At 41.3% G+C, this 27,711-nt stretch overlaps 1 protein-coding gene across 1 annotated transcript; it reads right to left on the bottom strand.

The window, feature by feature from the left end:
* Nucleotides 1-19,243: 19,243 nt before the first annotated feature.
* On the bottom strand, nucleotides 19,244-27,339 carry LOC139413165 (zinc finger protein 180-like). Its single transcript, XM_071160263.1, has 3 exons — nucleotides 26,608-27,339; nucleotides 20,383-23,649; nucleotides 19,244-20,194 (listed from the first exon to the last, which is right to left on the bottom strand). The coding sequence occupies exons 1-2, from the start codon at nucleotides 27,113-27,115 to the stop codon at nucleotides 22,775-22,777; spliced, it is 1,383 nt and encodes a 460-aa protein (XP_071016364.1). The 5' UTR covers nucleotides 27,116-27,339; the 3' UTR covers nucleotides 19,244-20,194; nucleotides 20,383-22,774.
* Between the last annotated feature and the right edge of the window lie 372 nt (nucleotides 27,340-27,711).

Here is a 27,711-nt window from a genome sequence, read left to right on the forward strand (position 1 = left end):
CCATGCCGCTCGTGCAAATTGTTGTAGTGGTGTAGTTCGGTGTTGAGCGTTATAGCTGATGTAGCATTAGTGTTTGCTATTTTTGTTGGCTCTTGTGAAGTAGTTTAAGATGGCTACTTTTGATAACCCTTCGTGGGAGGTTTTTGATAAATGTTGATTTACAGACCTTGGCTGACCATTATTCAGTATCGATTCCACAGTGTGTAGTTAAGGCGGAGGTTAAACAGCTAGTGTTAAATGTATTGTTGGAAGAGCAGGTTCTTGTGTTACCGCTGCCTGAGCCTACTACCCCTGTAGGGGATGTTGCTGCTCCTCTAAGCCTGTTGTTGTCTGAGGCTAAAGCTCCAGCCACATTGCCCCGTTTTGATCCACTCTCCCCACTGTCAAACGGTGATGCCAGGAGGGATGTCCGTTTAACACAGTTCCAACTGGAGGCGGAAGAGAGCCCAAATTAGGCGAGAGACTCTCCAGTTGGAGATGTGTAAAACTGAGGCAGAAAAAGAACAGCGGCAGATGGAGCTGGAGACAGCGAGGCTAGCCTCCGGTCCTGCTGTCACTGTTAGTGAGTCGTCCTCGCCAGCTGTGTCCTCAAACACGTTTGACATTAGTAGGCAGATTGCCTTAGTACCTTTGTTCAGAGAGTCGGAGGTTGACTCCTATTTTTGTATATGTGAACGTATAGCTGTTGCATTGAAATGGCCTGAAGACATATGGTGCATATTGCTTCAGTGTAAATTACCTGTTAAAGCCCAAGAGGTTTTGTCAGTTTGAATTATGAAGTGGTCAAAGATACTGTTCTTCGCGCCTATGAGCTTGTGCCTGAGGCATACTGACAGAGATTTAGGTTTCATAAGTCTTCTAGTAAGACTTATGTGGAATTTTCTAGAGACAAGGGAAATCTGTTTGACAAATGGCATGCTGCTAGTAAGGTACAGTGCCTTGCGAAAGTATTCGGCCCCCTTGAACTTTGCGACCTTTTACCACATTTCAGGCTTCAAACATAAAGATATAAAACTGTATTTTTTTGTGAAGAATCAACAACAAGTGGGACACAATCATGAAGTGGAACGACATTTATTGGATATTTCAAACTTTTTTAACAAAGCAAAAACTGAAAAATTGGGCGTGCAAAATTATTCAGCCCCTTTACTTTCAGTGCAGCATACTCTCTCCAGAAGTTCAGTGAGGATCTCTGAATGATCCAATGTTGACCTAAATGACTAATGATGATAAATACAATCCACCTGTGTGTAATCAAGTCTCCGTATAAATGCACCTGCACTGTGATAGTCTCAGAGGTCCGTCAAAAGCGCAGAGAGCATCATGAAGAACAAGGAACACACCAGGCAGGTCCGAGATACTGTTGTGAAGAAGTTTAAAGCCGGATTTAGATACAAAAAGATTTCCCAAGCTTTAAACATCCCAAGGAGCACTGTGCAAGCGATAATATTGAAATGGAAGGAGTATCAGACCACTGCAAATCTACCAAGACCTGGCCGTCCCGCTAAACTTTCAGCTCATACAAGGAGAAGACTGATCAGAGATGCAGCCAAGAGGCCCATGATCACTCTGGATGAACTGCAGAGATCTACAGCTGAGGTGGGAGACTCTGTTCATAGGACAACAATCAGTCGTATATTGCACAAATCTGGCCTTTATGGCAGAGTGGCAAGAAGAAAGCCATTTCTTAAATATATCCATAAAAAGTGTTGTTTAAAGTTTGCCACAAGCCACCTGGGAGACACACCAAACATGTGGAAGAAGGTGCTCTGGTCAGATGAAACCAAAATTGAACTTTTTGGCAACAATGCAAAACGTTATGTTTGGCGTAAAAGCAACACAGCTGAACACACCATCCCCACTGTCAAACATGGTGGTGGCAGCATCATGGTTTGGGCCTGCTTTTCTTCAGCAGGGACAGGGAAGATGGTTAAAATTGATGGGAAGATGGATGGAGCCAAATACAGGACCATTCTGGAAGAACCTAATGGAGTCTGCAAAAGACCTGAGACTGGGACGGAGATTTGTCTTCCAACAAGACAATGATCCAAAACATAAAGCAAAATCTACAACGGAATGGCTCAAAAATAAACATATGCAGGTGTTAGAATGGCCAAGTCAAAGTCCAGACCTGAATCCAATCGAGAATCTGTGGAAAGAACTGAAACTGCTGTTCACAAATGCTCTCCAACCAACCTCACTGAGCTCGAGCTGTTTTGCAAGGAGGAATGGGAAAAAATGTCAGTCTCTCGATGTGCAAAACTGATAGACACATACCCCAAGCGACTTACAGCTGTAATCGCAGCAAAAGGTGGCGCTACGAAGTATTAACTTAAGGGGGCTGAATAATTTTGCACGCCCAATTTTTCAGTTTTTGATTTGTTAAAAAAGTTTGAAATATCCAATAAATGTCGGTCCACTTCATGATTGTGTCCCACTTGTTGATTCTTCACAAAAAAATACAGTTTTATATCTTTATGTTTGAAGCCTGAAATGTGGCAAAAGGTCGCAAAGTTCAAGGGGGCCGAATACTTTCGCAAGGCACTGTAGATGATGGAACATATTTCCTTTTGCTGACGTGATGAACCGCTAAGGGGACATAAATATTTACCATCTAAACCACATGTGACCTCTCACCTCTCTGACTGTAGAAGTGTTCTTCCTAACCTGTCCCTCAACAGCTCTCTGACCGAGCTCCACCCTCACTGGGTCTTCAGAGGAGAGGAAGGCTGAATGGATCAGTCAGTCAACGTGTAGCGCTGCTGTTTATTCCCTCTGACAAAATCACTATTTTAGTAGTTCATTAAAGTAAATAAGGCTTTATGACTGCTGAATACCAACTATCTATCACTTAGATCATGTATTTTCAGGTAGAGATACATCTTTGGGACGTCCCTAGCCCGTTGAGGTTGAATTTTTAAATGGTTAGGGTTTAGGGTAGGGATGTCCCAAGGATCCCAGATAGCATTGACCATCGTGCATTCTTTTGTTCTCTTTTACATAGTAGGTGTAAAAAAAGAAACACAGACAAGGCAATGATTATGATCATTGTAGTGAATTTTATGCGCTAAACTATGAGGAACATTGATTGGCCTGTTGGAAACTACAACTCCCTACTATATCACACAGTTCCGCCTGGATCTGATTTATCAATGTTGTGGAGGAAAAATCTATGATAACCACTTTAAGTTTATGACTTCTCATGTGTTCAAGGATCTCTTTAAGGTCGAGATATTTATGTGTATATTTGTGTGGGTGTGCAACCACACACCCTCTGGACAGACAGGCCAAAGGCACTTGGCCCAATTCAGAGAACCATTGATATACTTCAGAGGAACTGTGTCTAGAGTGATTTCCTGTTCTGACACCTCACGAGAAGACTAGAATAACAAGCTTTTGCTACAGAACGAGACGACCAATTCACAGTTAGTCTGGGTCTAGTTCTCCACACACGGACACATACCAAGATCACGTGTTTTCTATATGCACAAGATCGTTTTACTATATAAGGCTTCTGAACTACATGTGTCATCGAGCTCTCGGCCTTCCACCTCAGAGTGGAGAGCTGACCAGCTACATTATTGCAATTCTTATCAAACAAAGGTACTGTATTAGAGCAGCAGCAGCTGACTCCCCAGTTCAACGTCAGTTCACCGTCTCACCTCGTACTGTATTGGAGCAGCACCATCTGACTTGACCATTGATGCTAATCATGATGTTTTGAATCTGAGAGTAAATAGAGCCGACTACAACTCTAAAAATGAAGGGTTCAACTGGAGTTGTTCTCAGATCCCCTAAGAACCGTAGGGTTCTTGGTTAATGAAAAACAGCCCCAAAAGGTTCTTCAAAGAACTTGTTAGAAGGTGGGTTCATCGAGGAACCTCCGTTGTTGCTGGACTTCTTCCGGGAACTTCGCAATTACAACTGAAAATGATGGTGATAAGTTTGGAAGCGATAACAAGTTAAAAAGGTTAAGTTGGGTTGATGTTTGGCTCTGAATATGTCTCTAAATAATTTATATAATATAACATACTAATAATGAATAACGAAGACAATGATGGTTTTCTGTGAATATCTTCCATAACTTTACGATAGTTAATTACCATAAATATTAGAAAGCCGGGTTTGACCGTCGGCGTTGAATGAGCTACAGTACAGTACCGTTATTTAGCTAAATAACGTTATGTCCTAACTAGGCACAACTAGGTTTGGTTTATTTCCCTTAACTATATTCTTTCCCATATATTGAATATCGTTTCCATAAAGCCAACATGGCTTTACACTCATTAACGTAAGTTTCCAATCTAGAGCAGTTCTCACTTTTGTGAGAATGAACTAGCTAACGCTAACTAACTAAGGACGGTGACCTGTCCAGACGAGATGTTACAACGAACTGAATCGTCAATGGAGGTCTTCCTCTTTATATAGCCTGCTACAGCATGCAATACTATTAACTCACAAGGGGGCATAACATTACATGTGCAATACTATCCCATTTTGGAAACGTTACATGGACAATACTATCCCATTTTGGAAACGTTACATGGACAATACTATCCCATTTTGGAAACGTTACATGTACAATGTAGTGTCTTAACACTTAGTACTTATTTATGTAATAAGAAAGACTCGGAATACAAGCAATTGAACTGGAGCTTCACATTTACTCAAACTAGTTAGTACCAGAATAACATAGAACAATACTGCGCATGACCAAGGGTGCTCCATCCTTAAAGGGGACATCAGTAATTAACAGAACATAACATACAATACTATCCCATTTTGGAAACTTTACATGTACCCCCTCTTGTGGAGGGAAATTACTATCTTAGATTGAAGCTGTTGATGGGATTCAAATGCATAATGGTATTAATACAGTGTCTAGACTACCTCTTTTGTATAAATGCCCTTCAGAATCCAAACACAGTATTGCCACGCAGAAATGTTGTGTATAATCTTTCAAGTCAGCCTGATAAAAATATTGAACAATTTGTGTACAAAGATATCTTGAAATGTGATATTAGGCCTGTATGGCAGTACTGTTACTGTATGGCAGTACTGTATTGTCTAGTGTTTTCTTCAATATGTTCTTCTATATTACATTACGATGCCATTTATCTTTCAATAGTTTTTTAATATATTAAATATATATATATTAATACTTGTAAGACTATTCTTTGACACATTTTCTCTTCCTTTGCTAGATTCTTGTAGGACAGAACATGGACACAATGCAATTGGGATGAAGAAGAAGGTTCAGATATGTTGTAGGACAGCTGCATTTGAAGTGTACATTTCACTTACATAGCAGTCAATACAAACTGACATCTATTAGCATACAAATGTGTGTAAATGATCTTTTCAGTTCTTCTCAGAAATGAATCAAGTCAAGGGAATGGGTATGAGTGTGAAATCCTGCTGGCCTTTGATGGGGAGAACATCCACGCCCTCGAGGACGTCCCCATGGGACTTGGGGCTCTGCTAGGGTTGTATTTTTTATTTTCCCTTAAATTTCCCAAAAATGTCAGAAAAACACTTATGTTCTTAAGTTACTGTGTTCTGGGGATAAGAGAAGTTGGCGTGAAGTTACCAGGGCCGGTCATAACGACGGCAAGCTTCCTAACATAACTAAGTGGATACGAAATACACACTAAAGCTGAAAAATCTATTTTTAGCATCAAGTCTACAATGTTGTTAGTTTATCTGATTAATTTTTAATGTATGTTTTATTGTACATTATTATTTTATATATTTTAAATGTCATGAAAATCACTACAAAGTAAATGTATTTATTTATTATGGTCTGACATGTCTGCAGAAATGTTGCAATTTTGTAATGAGTTTTGTTGGGTGAATTGTTTTGTAAATATTAATTCACATTTGGTGCCACTAAATAAACAATAAATTATTTAAATCAATATTGTCAATATTGTTATTATTAAAATATGTTTTTATAATGGAGGGAGGGTGGACAGGGAGTTTACAAAAGGAAACCCAAAAGGTTCTTTCTTTTTTATAGCTGTGTTCAATGTGGGAAGAGTTTAACTAATTCAAGTAATCTGAAAACACACCAGAGAACACACACAAGAGCCTTACAGCTGTGATCAGTGTGGCAAGTTTTACTCAGTCAATCAACCTGGTATCACACCAGAGAACACACATAGGAGAGCAGCCATATAGCTGTGAGCAATGTGGGAAACACTTTTCTCGGGGAGAACGCCTTAAAGAGCACCAGAGAACACACACAGGAGAGAAGCCTTATAGCTGTGATCAATGTGGTAATAGTTTTAGTCATGCAACCTGGTATCACACCAGCGAACACATACAGGAGAGCAGCCATATAGCTGTGACCAATGTGGGAAGAGTTTTACTCAGTCAAGCAGCCTGAATAGACACCAGAGAACACACACAGGAGACAAACCGTACCACTGCTCTGACTAATTTGTTTTTATCTCTTGATTTATTTGACAGAATTCCAATAGTGTGAAAAGTTGTGATCAAGGCAAAGGGTGGCTACTTTGAAGAATCTACAATATATTTTGATTTGTTTAACACTTTTTTGGTTACTTCAGGATTCCATTATTGTGTTATTTCATAGTTTTGATGTCTTTCACTCTTATTCTACAATGTAGAAAATAGTAAAAATAAAGAAAAGCCCTTAAATGAGTAGGTGTGTCCAAAAGTTTTACTGGAACTATATATATATATATATATATATATACACTGCTAAAAAAATAAAGGGAACACTTAAACAACACAATGTAACTCCAAGTCAATCACACTTCTGTGAAATCAAATTGTCCACTTAGGAAGCAACACTGATTGACAATACATTTCACATGCTGTTGTGCAAATGGAATAGACAACAGGTGGAAATTATAGGCAATTAGCAAGACACCCCCAATAAAGGAGTGGTTCTGCAGGTGGTGACCACAGACCACTTCTCAGTTCCTATGCTTCCTGGCTGATGTTTTGGTCACTTTTGAATGCTGGCGGTGCTTTCACTCTAGTGGTAGCATGAGACGGAGTCTACAACCCACACAAGTGGCTCAGGTAGTGCAGCTCATCCAGGATGGCTCATCAATGCGAGCTGTGGCAAGAAGGTTTGCTGTGTCTGTCAGCGTAGTGTCCAGAGCATGGAGGCACTACCAGGAGACAGGCCAGTACATCAGGAGACGTGGAGGAGGCTGTAGGAGGGCAACAACCCAGCAGCAGGACCGTTACCTCCACCTTTGTGCAAGGAGGAACAGGAGGAGCACTGCCAGATCCCTGCAAAATGACCTCCAGCAGGCCACAAATGTGCATGTGTCTGCTCAAACGGTCAGAAACAGACTCCATGAGGGTGGTATGAGGGCCCGACGTCCACAGGTGGGGGTTTGTGCTTACAGCCCAACACCGTGCAGGACGTTTGGCATTTGCCAGAGAATTCGCCACTGGCGCCCTGTGCTCTTCACAGATGAAAGCAGGTTCACACTGAGCACATGTGACAGTCTGGAGACGCCGTGGAGAACGTTCTGCTGCCTGCAACATCCTCCAGCATGACCGGTTTGGCGGTGGGTCAGTCATGGTGTGGGGTGGCATTTCTTTGGGGGGCCGCACAGCCCTCCATGTGCTCGCCAGAGGTAGCCTGACTGCCATTAGGTACCGATATGAGATCCTCAGACCGCTTGTGAGACCATACGCTGGTGCGGTTGGCCCTGGGTTCCTCCCTAATGCAAGACAATGCTAGACCTCATGTGGCTGGAGTGTGTCAGCAGTTCCTGCAAGAGGAAGGCATTGATGCTATGGACTGGCCCGCACGTTCCCCAGACCTGAATCCAATTGAGCACATCTGGGACATCATGTCTCGCTCCATCCACCAACACCACGTTGTACCACAGACTGTCCAGGAGTTGGCGGATGCTTTAGTCCAGGTCTGGGAGGAGATCCCTCAGGAGACCTTCCGCCACCTCATCAGGAGCATGCCCAGGCGTTGTAGGGAGGTCATACAGGCACGTGGAGGCCACACACACTACTGAGCCTCCTTTTGACTTGTTTTAAGGACTGTTACGAATCCCTTTTGGCCCGACAGTCTAGGGGGGATGGTAGTGAGACCCGTAACATAACTCATGTAAATTATAACAGTGACAAAGTAAAAGTGAACGAAATAACCACGACAACCGAAATAATACCGTCAAACTCAGGGTTTATTTCTAAACACACGGTAATGGGGGGAGCAGGCAAAAGGGGCTGAGCTGGACCCAAGGAAAGAAACAATAAGTATTCAAAACACCCCTAAGCTAGACTAGCCTATTTCAACAACAGCTAACTAACTAACCAAAAATACAGTGGGTGGTCCGCCCAGTTCTAACTAGTGTGTTTTAACAAAGTTTACCTACGGGTAGTGTATGCCCATGGGCGACTTGTCTTGGTTTCCCCCTTTTCCCACCAGCAAACACCATAAGCAAAAACAATACTCACAGGAGATGACAAAGTGCTTTGGAGGTGCTCAAACAAAAGAAGAGGTTAATTAATACACAAAGAGAGAGAGAGCTACATACATGGCATTTACAAAGAGATTGTGCTACTGAAATCTATCAAGAACAGCTATCTACCAACATGGCATTACAAAGATTGAGCTCTCCTTGAACAAACAAATGATGGGGTTTTTAAACCATGGGGAAGGAACTGTGATAGGGTAGGAAACAGGAGGAGGTGTGTCTTCTGATTGATGGGTTGATTGTTGACTGATTGGGGAGTAATGATTTTCACCTGTGAGGGGAGAAGGAGAGAAAAGAAACACACAGGATACACACAGACACAGGATACACACAGACACAGGATACCTGTATCCGTAACACTCCCACCCTTAAAAGAGCAACCCTAGGGGGGATTGCGACTACAGTATTTAAATGAACACTCACAACAAATCAACAACCTTGCAAAACATACAGAAATCATCTTCACACACGAGACAAAGCATCTGCCAACACATTATCTGAACCCTTTTTGTGGCGGATCTCCAAATTATAATTTTGTACAATCAGCGCCCAACGCATAAGGCGCTGGTTCTGGTTGTACATTCGGTGGAGAAAAACTAAGGGGTTATGGTCAGTATACACAATCACTGGTAGAGCACTGGAACCAATGTATACTTCGAAGTATTGCAGAGCCAACAACAAAGCAAGAGCTTCTTGTTCTATTGTCGCATAGTTTGTTTGACATTTATTAAATTTACGTGAAAAATAACATACGGGATGATCTACTCCACTCTTGTCCTGCTGCAGTAGAACAGCACCAGCACCTCTGGCACTAGCATCTACCTCAAGCTTGAACGGTTGTTCAAAATCCGGAGCAGCAAGTACAGGGGTACTACATAAGAGTGCTTTCGCTGATTCAAAAGCTCTCTTACAATCAGGGGACAACACAAATGGTCTTGCCGGACTGAGCAAATCAGTCAATGGAGCAACTACCGCAGAGAAATTTTTACAGAAGCTACGGTAGTAGCCAACCATCCCTAAAAAGCGGCGTAGCTCTCGTCTAGTGGTAGGTGCAGGGAATGCAGTTATAGCCAAGACCTTGGCATCAACAGGGCGCACCTGTCCATGGCCAACCTCTTTACCGAGATAGGTAACAGTAGCCTTCCCAAACTCGCACTTTGCCAAGTTCAGGGTTAGAGAAGCAGCTGCCAACCGTTCACATACTACCCTTAGCGAGTCAACATGATCTGACCACTCAGACGAATAAATCACTAGGTCATCAAGGTATGCACTACAATTAGGAACGCCAGCTAATACGGAGTTAACCAGTCGTTGGAAAGTGGCTGGTGCATTTCGCATCCCAAAAGCCATGACTGAGTACTGTAGGAAGTTATCTGGGGTCACAAAGGCAGAAATCTCAGAAGCACGTGAAGTTAACGGAACCTGCCAGTAACCTTTTAAGAGGTCCAACTTGGTTACATACTTAGCAGCACCAATAGTGTCGATACAGTCGTCCAGTCTGGGTAACGGGAACGAATCTGGCATTGTGACAGAATTTACCTTTCGATAATCCGTACATAACCTGGACGTACCATCAGGTTTAGGAACCAGAATGCAAGGAGAACTCCAAGGGCTTGAACTTGGCTTAGCCAGGTCATTCTCCAACAAATATCTCACCTCATCCCTCATTATCTTCCTCTTGGAAGCGTTGATACGATATGGGTGTTGCTTGATAGGTGTAGCATTTCCAACATTAATGTCATGTTCCAACACATTTGTGCGAGTAGGAACGTCATTAAAGAGACATGGAAAACTGTGTAGTAGCCTCACAATATCATTAGCCTGTCCATCCGTTAAATGAACCAGACCTGACTGGATAGACAGCAGCATTTCTGAGTTGGGCAATCTAACACACTGCTGCTGAGTATTGCGCAACTCCAAGCCATCATCATCAATATGCCAGTCCACTATCATCGCAGTAGTAGCAGAGGAGACAGCAGTACCTTCCTCTGTTTTTGAACTATCTAACTGTGTGATGGGTCGGGTGTGGTATTCTTTCAACATGTTAATGTGACACACACGAGATTGGCGTTGTCTATCAGGAGTTTGAAGCACATAGTCAGTTTCACTTATTTTCTTTTCAATTAAATAAGGACCAGAGAAACGAGCTGACAGTGAAGATCCTGGAACAGGTAATAACACCAGTACTTGGTCACCTGGCTGTAGTGGACGAGAAACAGCCTCTTTATCATAGTGTCTTTTCATGCTCCTCTGTGAGGAAGACAGAGCTTCCTTTGCAAGAGCACAAGCTTGGTGTAGGCGCTCACGAAAGCGACTAACATAGTCCAACACATTCTCATCTCTGGTACACAACTCTTGGGACAAGAACTGTTCTTTAAGGACTTTCATTGGTCCTCTCACTGTGTGACCAAACACTAGTTCAGCCGGGCTGAAACCTAGGGACTCCTGCACAGTTTCACGAGCAGCAAACAAAACTAGAGGAACTCCCTCATCCCAATCTTTCTCAGATTCCAAACAATATTTACGTAGCATAGACTTCAGTGTCTGATGCCATCTTTCAAGCGCACCCTGAGACTCTGGGTGATAGGCGCTTGATACACGGTGCGTAATTGATAAGGATTTCAACACCTGCTTGAAGAGCTTGGATAGGAAATTGGTACCTTGATCGCTTTGTACCACCTTCGGTAACCCGAATGTCGTGAAGAATTTTATTAAGGCTTTACTCACTATCGGAGCTGTAATCCTTCTCAGAGGAATAGCCTCGGGGTATCTTGTAGCCATACACATTATCGTTAACAAAAACTGGTTACCCGATTTTGTCTTCGGTAACGGTCCGACACAATCAACCACCACATGCTCAAATGGTTCACCTATGACAGGTATAGGACACAGAGGAGCGGGAGGAATAACCTGATTTGGTTTTCCTGTTATCTGACAGGTGTGGCATGTCCGACAGAACTGAGCCACATCTTGTTTTAAACCCGGCCAAAAAAAATGTCGAAGGATCCGATCATACGTCTTTGTAATTCCTAAATGACCAGACCACTGGTGATCATGAGCAAGGGATAACACATTCTGTCGAAAGGCTGTAGGAATCACTATTTGGTAAACAGCATTCCAATCTCCACCTGCATCAACATGGGATTTCCATTTACGCATGAGGAGATTACCATCAATGAAGTAAGCCACATTCTTCTTCTTCACCTCTTCTAACGAGACAACACTAGAAAAACATTTAGCAAGTTTGTTGTCAACCTTTTGGTTAGCAATCAGCTGCTCACGAGTGACTGGTAACTGTATTGCATCAGCAATAAGTTCAACGTTCTTTAATTCTTTCCTGGGCTGTTGGTCAGAGGTGATCAGCTTCTCAGAGGTATCACACAATCCATCCTCTTGATCATCCTCTTTGAACAGAACAGTGTTCGACAAATCTATCACGTCACCCTCTTGTAGTGCCTGAGCACGAGTGACAGCACAAGCGGGGAACACATGTGGATAACTCTGTGCCAACTCATTCGAGAGAGAGTGGTCACTTTTATCCATTACTTCCAATACGGGTACTACCTTTCCTCCGGCAATATCGTTACCCATTATAAAGGTCACACCTTTCACTGGCAACTTAGGACGTACCCCCACTCTGAATATTCCACTGATTAACTCAGAGTGTACTTTCACAAAGTGCAATGGCACTGGGACAAAACCCATTTCAATACCCTGCACTAACACACTGGAACCACAGTATGTATCGTCAGATAAGGGCAACACATCAGACAATATAAACGACTGCGCCGCACCAGTATCTCTAAGGATTTTAACCGGACGCTGAGACGCTTCGTCATTCGTTAGGGACACAAACCCCTCGAAAATGAATGGTTCATAACTGCGGTCGGGGACAGGGTCTTTCAAACTACAGTTACCCTGAGGCACCTGTTTTGTTGCAGACCTCACAACCGTACGAATTAGACCAACACCTGTTGGTGGCTTGGCACGAAGAGGCATCCCTTGTTTGCGTTTAAGCAGGAAGCAATCATTAATCATATGTCCCACTTTATGACAATAGAAACAGGAACGCTCATTCTTCTGGCGTGCTTGATATACTACTGCGGGCCGACTAGGGCTAAAGGTAGGAAACTCAGTGGATCTACTCTCAGTTTGAGCCGAAAACACACTCTTGTGCGTCAACACAAACTCGTCTGCCAACACAGACGCTTCTGCCAGGGAGGATACTTTCTGTTCGTTTAGGTAAACTACAATGCGTTCGGGTAAGCAATTTTTAAACTCTTCCAACAAGATTAACTCCCGGAGAGAGTTGAAATCAGTTACCTTACTAGCAGCATGCCATTTATCAAACAGATTTCCCTTGTCTCTAGCAAATTCCACATAAGTCTTACTAGAAGACTTTCTATGAGACCTAAATCTCTGTCGGTATGCCTCAGGCACAAGCTCATAGGCACGAAGAACAGTAGCTTTGACCACTTCATAATTCAAACTGTCCTCCAGAGGTAGCGCTGACAAAACCTCTTGGGCTTTACCAGTTAATTTACACTGAAGTAATAGGCACCATACCTCTTCAGGCCACTTCAATGCTACGGCTATACGCTCAAATACACAAAAATAGGAGTCAACCTCCGACTCTCTGAACAAAGGTACTAAGGCTATCTGCCTACTAATGTCAAACGTGTTTGAGGACACAGCAGGTGAGAACGACTCACTAACAGGAACAGTAGGAACGAAGGCTAGCCTCGCTGTCTCTGCCTCCAGTTCCATCTGGCGCATTTTAAACGTCATCTGCCTCTGTTCTCGTTCTTTTTCTGCCTCCATTTTACCCATCTCCAAATCTAAATGCCGCTGTTCTCTTTCTGCCTCAATTTTACACATCATCTGCCGTTGTTCTCTTTCTGCCTCAATTTTACACATCTCCAACTGGAGAGTCTCTCGCCTAATTTGGGCTCTCTCTTCCACCTCTAGTTGGAACTGTGCTAAACGGACATCCCTTCTGGCATCACCGTTTGACAGTGGGGAGAGTGGTTCAAAATGGGACAATGTGGCTGGTGTTTTAGCCTCGCCCTCATTATCAGACACCAACGGGCTTACAGGAGCAATAACATCCCCTACAGTGGTAGTATGCTCAGGCAGCGGTAACACAAGCACCTGCTCTTCCAACAATACATTTAACACTAGCTGTTTAACCTCCGCCTTAACTACACTCTGCGGAATCGATATTGAGTAATGGTCAGCCAAGGTCATTAAATCAACTCTACGACATTTATCAAAAACCTCCCACGAAGGATTATCCAAAAAGGACTTCAAATCAAAAGTAGCCATCTTACACTACTTCACAAGAGCCAACGAAAATAGCAAACACTAATGCTACTTCAGCTATGACGCTCAACACTGAACTATACCACTACAACAATCTACATGAGCGGCATGGGTGTCAGTAATGACATATCCCGGATGAGCCCCCACTTATGTTACGAATCCCTTTTGGCCCGACAGTCTAGGGGGGATGGTAGTGAGACCCGTAACATAACTCATGTAAATTATAACAGTGACAAAGTAAAAGTGAACGAAATAACCACGACAACCGAAATAATACCGTCAAACTCAGGGTTTATTTCTAAACACACGGTAATGGGGGGAGCAGGCAAAAGGGGCTGAGCTGGACCCAAGGAAAGAAACAATAAGTATTCAAAACACCCCTAAGCTAGACTAGCCTATTTCAACAACAGCTAAACTAACTAACCAAAAATACAGTGGGTGGTCCGCCCAGTTCTAACTAGTGTGTTTTAACAAAGTTTACCTACGGGTAGTGTATGCCCATGGGCGACTTGTCTTGGTTTCCCCCTTTTCCCACCAGCAAACACCATAAGCAAAAACAATACTCACAGGAGATGACAAAGTGCTTTGGAGGTGCTCAAACAAAAGAAGAGGTTAATTAATACACAAAGAGAGAGAGAGCTACATACATGGCATTTACAAAGAGATTGTGCTACTGAAATCTATCAAGAACAGCTATCTACCAACATGGCATTACAAAGATTGAGCTCTCCTTGAACAAACAAATGATGGGGTTTTTAAACCATGGGGAAGGAACTGTGATAGGGTAGGAAACAGGAGGAGGTGTGTCTTCTGATTGATGGGTTGATTGTTGACTGATTGGGGAGTAATGATTTTCACCTGTGAGGGGAGAAGGAGAGAAAAGAAACACACAGGATACACACAGACACAGGATACACACAGACACAGGATACCTGTATCCGTAACAAGGACATTACATCAACGTTGGATCAGCCTGTAGTGTGGTTTTCCACTTTAATTTTGAGTGTGACTCCAAATCCAGACCTCCATGCATTGATAAATTTGATTTCCATTGATAATTTTTGGGTGATTTTGTTGTCAGCACATTCAACTATGTAAAGAAAAAAGTATTTAATAAGAATATTTCATTCATTCAGATCTAGGATGTGTTATTTTAGTGTTCCCTTTATTTTTTCAGCAGTGTATAAAATACATGGCTTAATGCATCATTACATTAGCCATTTAGACCCAATATGAAACTAATCTAGTCTGGTACTGTATACAAGTACAGTGGGGAGAACAAGTATTTGATACACTGCCGATTTTGCAGGTTTTCCTACTTACAAAGCATGTAGAGGTCTGTATTTTTTTTATCATAGGTACACTTCAACTGTGAGAGAAAAAAAAAATCCAGAAAATCACATTGTATGATTTTTAAGTAATTAATTTGCATTCAAACTGTCAAACTGTTAGTCCATAAGCATATTCAGCTACTGAAAGTGGCAAGAAAAAGTATGTGAACCCTTGGATTTAATAACTGGTTGACCCCCCTTTGGCAGCAATAACCTCAACCAAACGTTTTCTGTAGTTGCGGATCAGACCTGCACAACGGTCAGGAGTAATTTTGGACAATTCCTCTTTACAAACTGTTTCCGTTCAGCAATATTCTTGGGATGTCTGGTGTGTGAACTGCTCTCTTGAGGTCATGCCACTGCATCTCAATTGGGTTGAGGTCACGACTCTGACTGGGCCACTCCAGAAGTCATATTTTCTTCTGTTTAAGCTATCCTGTTGTTAATTTATTCTGTGTTTTTGGTTGTTTCCTGGTTACATCACCCAACTTGAGCTTCAATTGGCGGACAGATAGCCTAACATTCTCCTGCAAAATGTCTTGATAAACTTGGGAATTCATTTTTCCATCAATGATAACAAGCTGTCCAGGTCCTGAGGCAGCAAAGCAGCCCCGAACCATGACGCTCCCGCCACCATACTTTACAGTTTGGATGAGGTTTTGATGTTGGTGTGCTGTGTCTTTTGTTCTCCACACATAGTGTTGTGTTTTCCTTCTTAAACAATTCAACTTTAGTTTAATGTATCCACAGAATATTTTGCCAGTAGCGTTGTGGAACATCCAGGTGCACTTTTGCAAACTTCAGACATGCAGCAATGTTTTTTTTGGACAGCAGTGTTTTTTTCCGTGATGTCCTCCAATGAACACCATTCATGTTTTATGTATCGCAGACTCGTCAACAGAGATGTTAGCATGTTCCAGAGATTTCTGTAAGTCTTTAGCTAACACTAGGATTCTTCTTAACCTCACTGAGCTCTTGCTGTCATGCAGGACGGCCACTCCCAGCGCTGAACTTTCTCCATTTATCGACAATTTGTGTTATCGTGGACTGATGAACATCAAGGCTTTTAGAGACACTTTTGTAACCCTTTCCAGCTTCATGCTAGTAAACAATTCTTAATCTTAGGTCTTCTGAGATCTCTTTTGTTCAAGGCATGGTTCACATCAGGCAATGCTTCATGTGAATAGCAAACTCACATTTTGTGAGCATTTTTAATAGGGCAAAGCAGCTCTAACCAACATCTCCAATCTCGTCTTGATTGGACTCCAGGTAGCTCACTCCTGACTCCAAATAGCTTTTGAAGAAATCATTAACCTATGGGTTCACATACTTTTTCCAACCTACAATGTCAATGTTTAAATGATGTATTCAATATAGACAAGAAAAACACAATAATTTGTGTGTTATTAGTTTAAGCACACTATGTTTGTCTATTGTTGTGACTTAGATGAAGATCAGATCAAATGTGATGACCAATTTATGTAGAAATCCAGGTCATTCCAAAGGGTCCACATACTTTTTCTTGCCACTGATGCACATATGACTGAAATGTAACCAATCACAAAAATCACTGAGCCAGCTTTGATGGCCCAATAAAAAAACAGCAAGTTTCTGCCAGTCAATGAGATAATTCCAGTGCAGTACATATGTAGAGGGATAATTCCAGGTACAGTACATGTGTGGAGGGATAATTCCAGTACAGTTCATGTGTAGATGGATAATTCCAGTACAGTACATGTGTAAAGGGTGTAGAGGGATAAATGTGTAGAGGGATAATTCCAGTGCAGTACATGTGTAGAGGGATAATTCCAGTACAGTACATGTGTAGAGGGATAATTCCAGTACAGTACATGTGTAGAGGGATAATTCCAGTACAGTACACGTGTAGAGGGATAATTCCAGTACAGTACATGTGTAGAGGGATAATTCCAGTACAGTACATGTGTAGAGGGATAATTCCAGTACAGTACATGTGTAAAGGGTGTAGAGGGATAATTCCAGTACAGTACATGTGTAAAGGCTGTAGAGGGATAATTACAGTACATTACATGTGTAAAGGGTGTTGAGGGATAATTTCAGTGCAGTACATGTGTAGAGAGATAATCCCAGTACAGTACATGTGTAGAGGGATAATCCCAGTACAGTACATGTGTAGAGGGATAATGCCAGTACAGTACATATGTAAAGGGTGTAGAGGGATAATTCCAGTACAGTACATGTGTAAAGGGTGTAGAGGGATAATTCCAGTACAGTACATGTGTAAAGGGTGTAGAGGGATAATTCCAGTACATTACATGTGTAAAGGGTGTAGAGGGATAATTCCAGTACAGTACATATGTAGATGAATAATTACAGTACATTACATGTGTAAAGGGTGTTGAGGGATAATTCCAGTGCAGTACATGTGTAAAGGGATAATTCCAGTATTTTGTATTTTAATCAATTGCATTTTCTACCACGTATGATCTCTGTAATTGCAAACAAAGGTTTCTGTACCAAATATTAAATTCTGCTTTTCTGATGTATCAAATACTTATGTCATGCAATAAAATGCAAATGAATTATTTAACAATCATACAATGTGATTTTCTGGATTTTTGTTTTAGATTCCGTCTCTCACAGTTGAAGTGTTCCTATGATAAAAATTACAGACCTCTACATGCTTTGTAAGTATGAAAACCTGCAAAATCGGCGGCAGTGTATCAAATACTTGTTCTCCCCACTGTAACTGCACCACATATCACACCTTCACAAAAAACATGGCTAAAGGTCAATCAGATTTGTGATCATAATCCCTAGCTGTGTATTGACGCTTTCCATGTTGTCTGTAGCTTGTGAGGTGTGGAAACACTTTGTTGCTTTTAAGAATTTTGTCTTGCTGATTTTTGTCCTATGTTGCTCTGTTTGTATGCTATGTATTGCTTGTCCTATGTTGCTCTGCGTGTGCTCCCTGCTCAATGATCGTCTATATTGTAATAGTTTTTAATAACCTGCCCAGGGACTGCGGTTGAAAATTAGCCGGCTGGTTAAACCGGCACTTTTACTGAAACGTTGATTAATGTGCACTGTCCCTGTAAAAATAAAATAAACTCAAACCTACATAGCAGTCAATACAAACTGAAATCCATTAGCATACAAATGTGTGCAAATGATCTTCTCAGAAATGAATGAAGTCCATGGAATGGATATAGACAAAAAGAGAATAAGGCCTAGCCGAGGTAGAGGCGAGGCAGGGGTGAGGACATCATCCTGCTATTTTGACAGTCCAGATCTCTGCGAGGAACTATAGATCTCTGCGAGGAACTATAGATCTCTGTGAGGAACTATAGATCTCTGTGAGGAACTATAGATCTATGTTACTATCCAAACTTCAGATTAAGACTCAGTCACACAACTCTCATATCGCAGTCACACAACTCTCATATCACAGTCACACAACTCTCATATCGCAGTCACACAACTCTCATATCACAGTCATACAATGCTATTTCCAAACGTACCTAATCAATTAGTTGTTTTTCAACAATATTTTAACCTGCAGGAATATTTTCACATTTCTATGTCATGGTTAATTCCTAGGATAATGCAACTCATACATGTACATCTTTCAATACTTCTAAAATGGGGTACAGGTTTAAAACAATCACAGGTTTAAAATAATGACAGGTTTAAAACAATTACAGGTGCACTTTACTAGCTTATACTATATCATAAATGGTCTCCACTAGTAAACACAGATAGCTGGCTCGGCCCTGTTTACACCTCCAAGGTGCCCCCCTCACACAGGAATACACACTCAGAGCCTAGGAGGCTTTTCTAAAAACTACACTTGTAGTTTCGATCACCTCATTATTTTTTTTTAACTAGGTTTGAGTTGTGGTATCCACTCAGATCAAAGGTGGGTTCATCTGCTCAGTTCCCGAAGTGTGGTCTCCCTGAGATCCCAAGTTAGAGGGATCTCTCGTGCTCCATCTAGCCAGGTTGTCTGGAGCCAGGTCATTTACCCAGGTTGTCAGTCACCAAGTCAAGATTCACGTCCCCATCGCCAAATGTGGTTTGTTAATTTCTTTAATATCAAATGAGACAAACTTATCGCACAAGTCAGAGTTATTCTTAAACTAAATCTTTATTCACTTAATAAGGGAGCAGGGCAATACAACAAACATATATAAAGTGAATAAATTGAGTGATCTATGATAAATGATGGCTGGTCGACGAATCACCCCCAGATGATTTGTTGAGAGCCCAGAGACAAAAGTACAAAGGTATTTTACATCCAAGATACACCCCTTTCAACCATATATGATGAACAACAGATGTATAGAATGGGTCACAAGATTAAGATTTGTATGAAAGATACTGTCTGCTGAGAATTATAGGTATCTGCTGTAAAAACAGTACTCTTTGTGTAGAGAACCTGGGGTCATCTCTCCCTGGTACCATACAGAACAGAAACATTAACTCATGCTCTGGAATGTGCTCTCTTTAGGTTTTAATCACCCAAAAGACATTGTAAATCTCTGTTGCAGGAATTAAATTGCTCTATGTTTTAACACCCAATTAAAATTAAACACATCGTCTTTCCCTATTAAGATGATATATGACTTGAGCTCAGGGCAGCTGGTGTAGATAAGCATTCTATCCAGTCTGGCTATGAGTTCATTCATTTCTACCATGGTACAGACAGTCATTGTTCTAATTCTTGATTATATTTGCATACATTATATTCAGTACTAAGATTAAAAAGAAAATTCATACATATACAGTAACATATTCTGATTAGTACATATACAGTAACATAATAGTATTCTGATTAGTCAGTCCTGATTGAAATGTATACATAATTAGTCATTATTGATAAAAATTCCCTTAACAATCTCCTGTCAGTTATCTCCCAGAGGCCTATCCTCAGTAGAACACACAGACACAATAGTTCTAAGAACCCTCTATTCTGTTGCATAAAACAACCATTTGATGCAATAAAAGTATTATAACAATCTTGCTCTCACGGTGTCCACTGAAAGTTGACTGTTAACAACAACTGGGACATAAATACATAACCTGGTTCCTCTCTAGGTTTCTTCCTAGGTTTTGGCCTTTCTAGGGAGTTTTTCCTAGCCACCGTGCTTCTACACCTGCATTGCTTGCTGTTTGGGGTTTTAGGCTGGGTTTCTGTACAGCACTTTGAGATATCAGCTGATGTACGAAGGGCTATATAAATAAATTTGATTTGATTTGATAAATGATACCCACTAAATCTGCCCAAGAAGAGGCAAACAAAAGAAAAACCCACAACAAACTTCAAGACAGGAAGCAACCCAAAAGGGTAGCGCAACTAAAGTTGTTGACACTCCACATCTATCAAGACAACTGGAGCACTGGGCCAGACACTCTTAAATAGAACCTGGACCAGCTCAGGTGAAACACCTTCCGAGTAACGAGATGGACAAGCCAGCACAGGTGTAACACATACTGACGAATGAGGCGACACCAATCAGTGTGCCCTACGTGCTAACGAGCTATAAAGTCCAACCTCAAAACATAAATGGAAAAACCAAAGACTGTAAACACCTTAAACCTCTTTGGGCTAGGGGGCAGTAGTTTCACGTCCGGATGAAAAGCGTGCCCAAACTGCCTGCTACTCAGGCCCAGAAGCTAGGATATGCATATTATTTGTAGATTTGGATAGAAAACACTCAGAATTTTCAAAAACTATTTGAATAATGTCTGTGAGTATAACAGAACTTATTTGGCAGGCGAAACCCCGAGGACAAACCATGCAGGACATTTTTTTTCAGGTCACTGTGTTTTCAAAATACATTCTACGGGAAACTATATTTATGAGGCACCTGGTTGCAGTTCCTATGGATTCCACTAGATGTCAACAGTCTTTAGAAATTGGTTGATGTTTTTCTATAGAGAAATTAAGAAGTACAGCTGTTCTCTGAGTGTCAAGCCAAGTGGACTCTATTGTGTTTTGCGCCCGACCTGGAGCCCACTCCACGTTGATTTTATCCGCTATTGAACACAGTATATTCCGTCTTAAATTTGATTGATTATTTATGTTTTAGGATACCTGAGGAAGGATTAGGAAAGTTGGTTGAAATGTTTGGACCAACTTTACAGGTAGATTTGTTTGGAGTCATGTTGGGCGAGTTGGAACGGGTGTATTTCTGAATCAAACGCGCCAAATAAATGGACATTTTGGGGATATAACAAAGTAATTTATCGAACAAAAGGACCATCTGTGATGTTTCTGGGACATTTTGGAGTGACAACAGAAGAAGATTTTCAAAGGTAAGGCATGAATTATATTGTTATTTCTGACTTTCGTGTCGCACCTCCCTGGTTGAAAAATGTTGGTCATGCATTTGTATGATGGTGCGCTGTCCTCAGATAATCGCTTAGTTTGCTTTCGCCGTAAAGCCTTTTTGAAAGCTGACACACGGTGGCTGAATTAACAAGAAGTTAAGCTTGATTTTGATGTATTACACTTGTGATTTTTTGAAAGTTAAATATTTCAAATAATTTCTTTGAATTTCGCACTCTGCAATTTCATCGGGATGTAGCGGAACATCTAGTCGTAACAGGTTTAAGAGAATGCTCACCACCAACAGAAAACAACTTCCATTTCACATTCTAATCAACTACAATGCTTCACCTTCATCAATTTAAATATGGTGACTTCTGCCTATCAACAATTAAAAACAAGAAAAAGTTTATTTTTTCCCTTCCTAAAACTCACTCACTTCTAGAACTCTCGTCTTCCTAAAACTCACTTGCTTCTAGAACTCTCGTCCACTTGGAACGAGCCCAAACAAAACTCATCTCCAAAACGGAAAAACGTGCAGTCAAAAAAAGATCCATGGCAACTCACTGGCTAAACGCAAAACAAAACTTTTGACTGCCACACCTTGAGACAATCAGAAACCAAGTTGTCCTCACCATGGACACAAGCACAAAAAACGCTGTGGTAGCAATAAATAAAAGTAGCAAAAGTAGCAATAAATCACTGATATCGATTAGAGGGGAAATCAGGTTGTACTTGCTGTTGAAACTAACATCTAAAAAAACACATGGAAATGGGAGATCTTTTAGCTCATTGGTTAGAGGACAACCTGCCGAAGACAGTCAGCTACATTTTGGAGTGATGCATTTCAATTTAGGGGTCGCTAAACAAAGGAACGCAACACTTATTTGTCATCACTCATCGATATCACGTTGAAATCAATTGTGCCGAGAGGAGGGAGATGAGGTTGCACGTCCTGTTAAAACTAACAGCTCAAAAACCACACGGAATCTGGGAATAATGTGTACATCACTGGTTAGAGGACAATTTGTAGAAAACAGCTAGCTGCATTTTGAAGTGTTGAATTTTGATTCCAACATGGAACACCAACATGATAAGTGTAACACAGCTCTTTTTTTGTGAATCAATTTTTGTTAAGTCACATAAATAGTACTCTTTCAATTCAGAGCCTGGATTTCCCCCGAGGCTAATATCCATATTACGCTGAAATCAATTCAATGAGGCAAACGTTTAGGGTTCTACATTGTGAAATTCCTTAAAAATACTCCTACTACAATGTTTAAATATTCTATATTGTGACATAATTTCATTGATATCACGAAACAACACCTTCATATATGTATTTTCTGATGTTTGATCAGAGATCTTTTATCAGAGTATCTCTTGTCACACTGATCACAGCTATGAGATTTCTCTCCTGTGTGTGTTCTCTGGTGTAGAGTCAAAGAGCCAGATGTTGTACATCTTTTCCCACATTGACCACAGCTATAAGGTTTCTCTCCTGTGTGTATTCTCTGGTGTTGAGTCAAGTGGCCAGATTGACCAAAACTCTTCCCACACTGAACACAGCTGTAAGATTTCTCACCTGTGTGTATTCTCTGGTGTCTAGTCAGATGGCCAGATCGACCAAAACTCTTCCCACATTGAACACAGCTGTAAGGTTTCTCTCCTGTGTGTGCTCTCTGGTGCACTGTCAGCTCTCCAGAGTGACCAAAACTCTTCCCACATTGATCACAGCTAAAAGGTTTCTCTCCTGTGTGTATTCTCTTGTGTTGAGTCAGATGGCAAGATCGAACAAAACTCTTCCCACATTGAACACAGCTGTAAGGTTTCTCTCCTGTGTGTGTTCTCTGGTGCACTGTCCGCTCTGCAGATTGACCAAAACTCTTCCCACATTGATCACAGCTATAAGGTTTCTCCCCTGTGTGTATTCTCCTATGTTGAGTCAGATGGCCAGATTGACCAAAACTCTTGCCACATTGAACACAGCTGTAAGGTTTCTCTCCTGTGTGTGTTCTCCGATGAAGTTTAATGCCTGATGAGGTGAATCTCTTCCCACAGTCAGAGCAGCAGTGAGTTCTCTTCTCTGTTGGTCTCTGCAGGCGTTTCCTGAGGTGTTCTGATCTGGAGAGACTCTTCTCTGCCCCGTCAGCATCATGAGGTTGTTGAGGATCCCCAGAGGATCCACAATAGTCCCGTCTCTCTCCTGTGTGAACAACAAAGTCAGACAGATGATTAAAGACCCACAACAGTGGAAATCCATTGTAAAAGGTGATGCCAATAGCGTAGCCATGATGTTGTACAACAATTGACTGTAATTGATGTTAAAATGATTTGAATATTGTCTTAAAATGAGCAAGAAAAGTCATTATCTTGTTTTCACATTAGTAGTAACATCTAAGATTAGGAACTAGAAATAAGTTATTCATGTTGAAACTAAGCAGTGTGCCAGACGACTTTTGGTCTCCAATATCGGCCCCTTTCTGTGTTTGCTAGAATTGCGGCATGAAGGCAATTTGATTGCATAAACACCTCCTTGCTAATGAGGAAACCAATAGTTATGGATGTAGTATATCTGCCTGGAGCAAATATGGTGAGCAAAGATTTTAGTTCTTCACAATGTATTCTGAATGTGAATGGGGGAAAACTCAGGGGAGTAACCTCCATTTCCAGGTTGCTTATGAGTACATTTCACACTACTTTGGATTATAATTGTAAGGCTCATTTGAATGTCCTATTTAATATGTTTGCTACAATATTAAAGAATATTAAGAATTATGTGTAATTATTGAAGAACCACGTTAATGACAGTATCCATTTGGGTGTTGTCAATAAAGTAAATACTTTTTTTATTTCACCATTATTTAACCAGGTAGACCAGTTGAGAACAAGTTCTCATTTACAACAGTTGTGATGGATCTGCAGTGCTCCGTGTCGACAAAGGGTCCAGGCCAATTGGCAAAAGAGGTATTGTAGCTGGAGTCATTTTGTTTGCTAGCCGGGACATGCACCTGGCTTGAGGCTAACTGGTGCTAGCTACGGGACAAGGTTGTTAGCCCCTATAGCCAATCCGGTGCAAATATCCAGAGCTTACGGCAGGAATCCGGTGATGTAGTGGCTTCTAGTCGTCTTAGTGAAGAGTCTGGGAGGCATCAGCTGTGTAGCCGAGTGATTATAGGGTCCACTGAGCAGGCCGGGAGATGGGCCTGGCTCAAGGCTAGCTTCGGGGCTGGGCCACTCGGTGGCAGCTAGCTAGCTGCCATTATCCGGTGTAATGGTCCAGAGCTTACGGCAGGAACACGGTGATTTAGTGGAGAAAAACAGTCTGATATGCTCAGGATTGATATCGCGCTGTGCAGACGGCAGGTATTATCCAGGCTAAAAGTGGCTGGTGTCTGAGCTAAAAAGGTAAAGGCCACTAGCAGTGGATAACAATGACTAAATAGCTAGTAGCTAATTAGCTGGTTAGCTTCTGATGGCTAGCTGCTGATGGAGGTTCTAGCTATAAGGTCTAAATAAATAAATAGCAGATCTGTTTCATAATGGGTGAGGCGTGTTGCCGGAAGGTATAATTCATTTAAAAATGTTAAAAGATTGAAATATATTGCAATATATACAAAAATAGACTAAAAATACATTCCATTTATAACAAACACATCTTAATGCTACACCATCTTGGATTACAAGATGACTCTGTTAAAAACCATTGGATTTAGCAAACTCTGAAATTATTTAGTATTTCTGTGCCCATGAAAACGGTTTTCCCAGCATAACATAAGGAGCCACTAAATGATACATAGTTTGAGTGCATTTCAGAATACAAAAAAACTGTCCGATAGTAAGATCCAGTATTTAAGTTGAAGTTCATCATATGACAAGCATAACGTTATGACTATAACTACTGTTCCCTGATGGAGGGAAACTAGGTACAACAAACTATTAAATCCACGGCTCGCTGGAAGCACCACCGTCCACAGGTGATGAGAGTGAGGCTCGGATTTATTCCTTAAAATGTAATACCGCTCTTCACCAACCCAGGAAAGGGAGGGGACAAACAGGTGTTGAACCTCGATTCCCTCCTTAAGGGAAGAGTAATTATAATCAAAGTTACACTCCCTTTCAGTTGGTCAACTTTGGTACAACATACTATGGGGAAATACAATCATCCCCCAACCGACCCAAACGGATACTAAATGAAACGACCCCTGACAGACCACCCAGACCTTACCTCGCAAGATGCGTCAGTTTTGTCAATTTATTCATTGTCTTTTGTTTGAAACACTCCTGCCAATGTTGAGTAAGGACGCACACCTGATTACGCATTTTGTAGTAGGACTAGTCTACCTGGCATGCACACAAATGTAGACCTATAAATGTGCCCATTTGGGGATGTCTGATATTATTTCTGATTGTCCTAATGCACCACCAATAATGAGTTGTGGAGCTTCTCAAAGTATTTTTTCTTTACCTCCAAACAGCAAGTAAACAAAGTCTGAGGGAAGGAAACTAAGCATATTGTATACAATGTTGCAAGCTTGCTACCCGAGTTTCCTGACCCAGTTGATAGTTGATACAATGTTTCAAGTTTGTTGTTGATATTTTTATAAGGATATTTTCTACCTGCAGAATGTCATGTTTGCATGTGTTGGCTTTATGTAGGCAAATTTATTTTTACATAGTTGGCAATGGCAATAAAAGTTACCTTTAAAAAGTTACCTATGGCCAGTCCTTGTATTCATAGTGTAGTGAATTCTGGGGGTAGCCCTGAGCTGAACTCAAACCTGGGTCCAGCGACCGTCAAGCCAACACCTTATAACTGCTACGCCAAGATGTCTTTACTTCTTGACGATGTCGCTAGGTGTTGCAAGGACTGACCCTCCATGATATCAAAATTATAGTTTTAACCATGTTGAGGCTATACAGTGTTGATTTACATTGTTTCTAAACATTAGAGTAAAAAAAAGCTTATTTTGGGGTTCTGATGGGGTACAACAGTTGAACTAAGCTCATGAAGCATGTGTTATATTCTTCAAGAATCAATGGCTAAAAATAAATAATTTAAAAGTCAAAATATGGATGTAGCAATTGCAGATTTCCACCTTAACACCAAACATCAATTCAACAACTGCAGAGTTTGTGCCTCTGTTTTTAAGACAGTACTTACTAGTGTTAATCCGGGAACGGTTTCTCAAAACCATTTTATGGCTAAATTCATTGTTAGAACCATTGGATGCCTTAAGATGCGTTTGGGAAACTAGGCCGAGATATCCAGTTTCCTCCTCCTCTTCCGATGTAACAGTCATCTCCCCCTCCTCTTTCACTCCATAAACTGCTTCATCCTCCCCTTTTACTGTAACATCCTCCTCCTCTTTCACTCTGAACGCCTCTCCCTCTTCTTTCACTGAAACGTCTTTCTCTTCTTCTTTCACGGTAACAGCCTCACCCTCTACTTGTTTTTGTATTGTAACATCCTTCTCTCCCTCCTCTTTCACGACAATGTTCAGCCACAGACCCTCTTTCTCTTCCTCCTCTCCTTTTACTGTAACATCCTCCTCCTCTTTCACTCTGAACGCCTCTTCCTCTTCTTTCACAGTAACGGCCTCGCCCTCTACTTCTTGTTTTACTGTGATATCTTCCTCCTCTTCATCAGGAGAGTAGCTTAGTGACCGCATGGTCGAGGATGTTAGCTAGGCTAATGCTAACTTAACCAGACCGCTAGTTGACTAATAACAACACTGTAAATATGAAATGAAATCGGATAACTAACAAGAAGACAGGAGTGGGTTTAAAACACAGTGGCTAAAACACACTAAAGCGTCTAAAGAGTAATATTGGTTGGGCTATTTTGTCTAGCAAGCTACCCAGGTGTCTGACTAACTGTTGTTGCTGCTGATGAAAGGAGCGTTCCGTCCACTAGATTATACGTCATGCCAACAGCATAACCTTAAATTCCCAGACCGCCATCTGTTGACTGGAGTGGGTAACGCAGCTGAGTAAAATGTATATTTTATCTTCAGACAACAAGTTAAAGTGTAGGGAGCATGAGTTTTTACTTACCAGTGTAACAATACATTGTGGTTAAAGACTTAGTAAGCTAGTTGTAGACACGATACGGTTACCTATAAGTACAAACAGTTATGCTTTTTCGTTATTACATATTTATTCACTTATTTTGTGAACTCTTCCAGACTACCCACAATGCAGTATTTCTTCACGTCATATGGATGATCAACTCTGTGCTACTGAGTTTGTATGCCAGTGTAACGGT

Source organism: Oncorhynchus clarkii, chromosome 7 (assembly GCF_045791955.1).
Source record: "Oncorhynchus clarkii lewisi isolate Uvic-CL-2024 chromosome 7, UVic_Ocla_1.0, whole genome shotgun sequence".
NCBI classification, from domain to species: Eukaryota; Metazoa; Chordata; class Actinopteri; order Salmoniformes; family Salmonidae; genus Oncorhynchus; species Oncorhynchus clarkii.

Coding starts and splice junctions, on each gene's coding strand:
- LOC139413165 (XM_071160263.1), bottom strand. CDS start 27,115: ATGCGGTCACTAAGCTACTCTCCTGATGAAGAGGAGGAAGATATCACA. Junction 23,650..26,607: donor CCGTTCCCGGATTAACACTA/GTAAGTACTGTC, acceptor TTGTTCACACAG/GAGAGAGACGGGACTATTGT.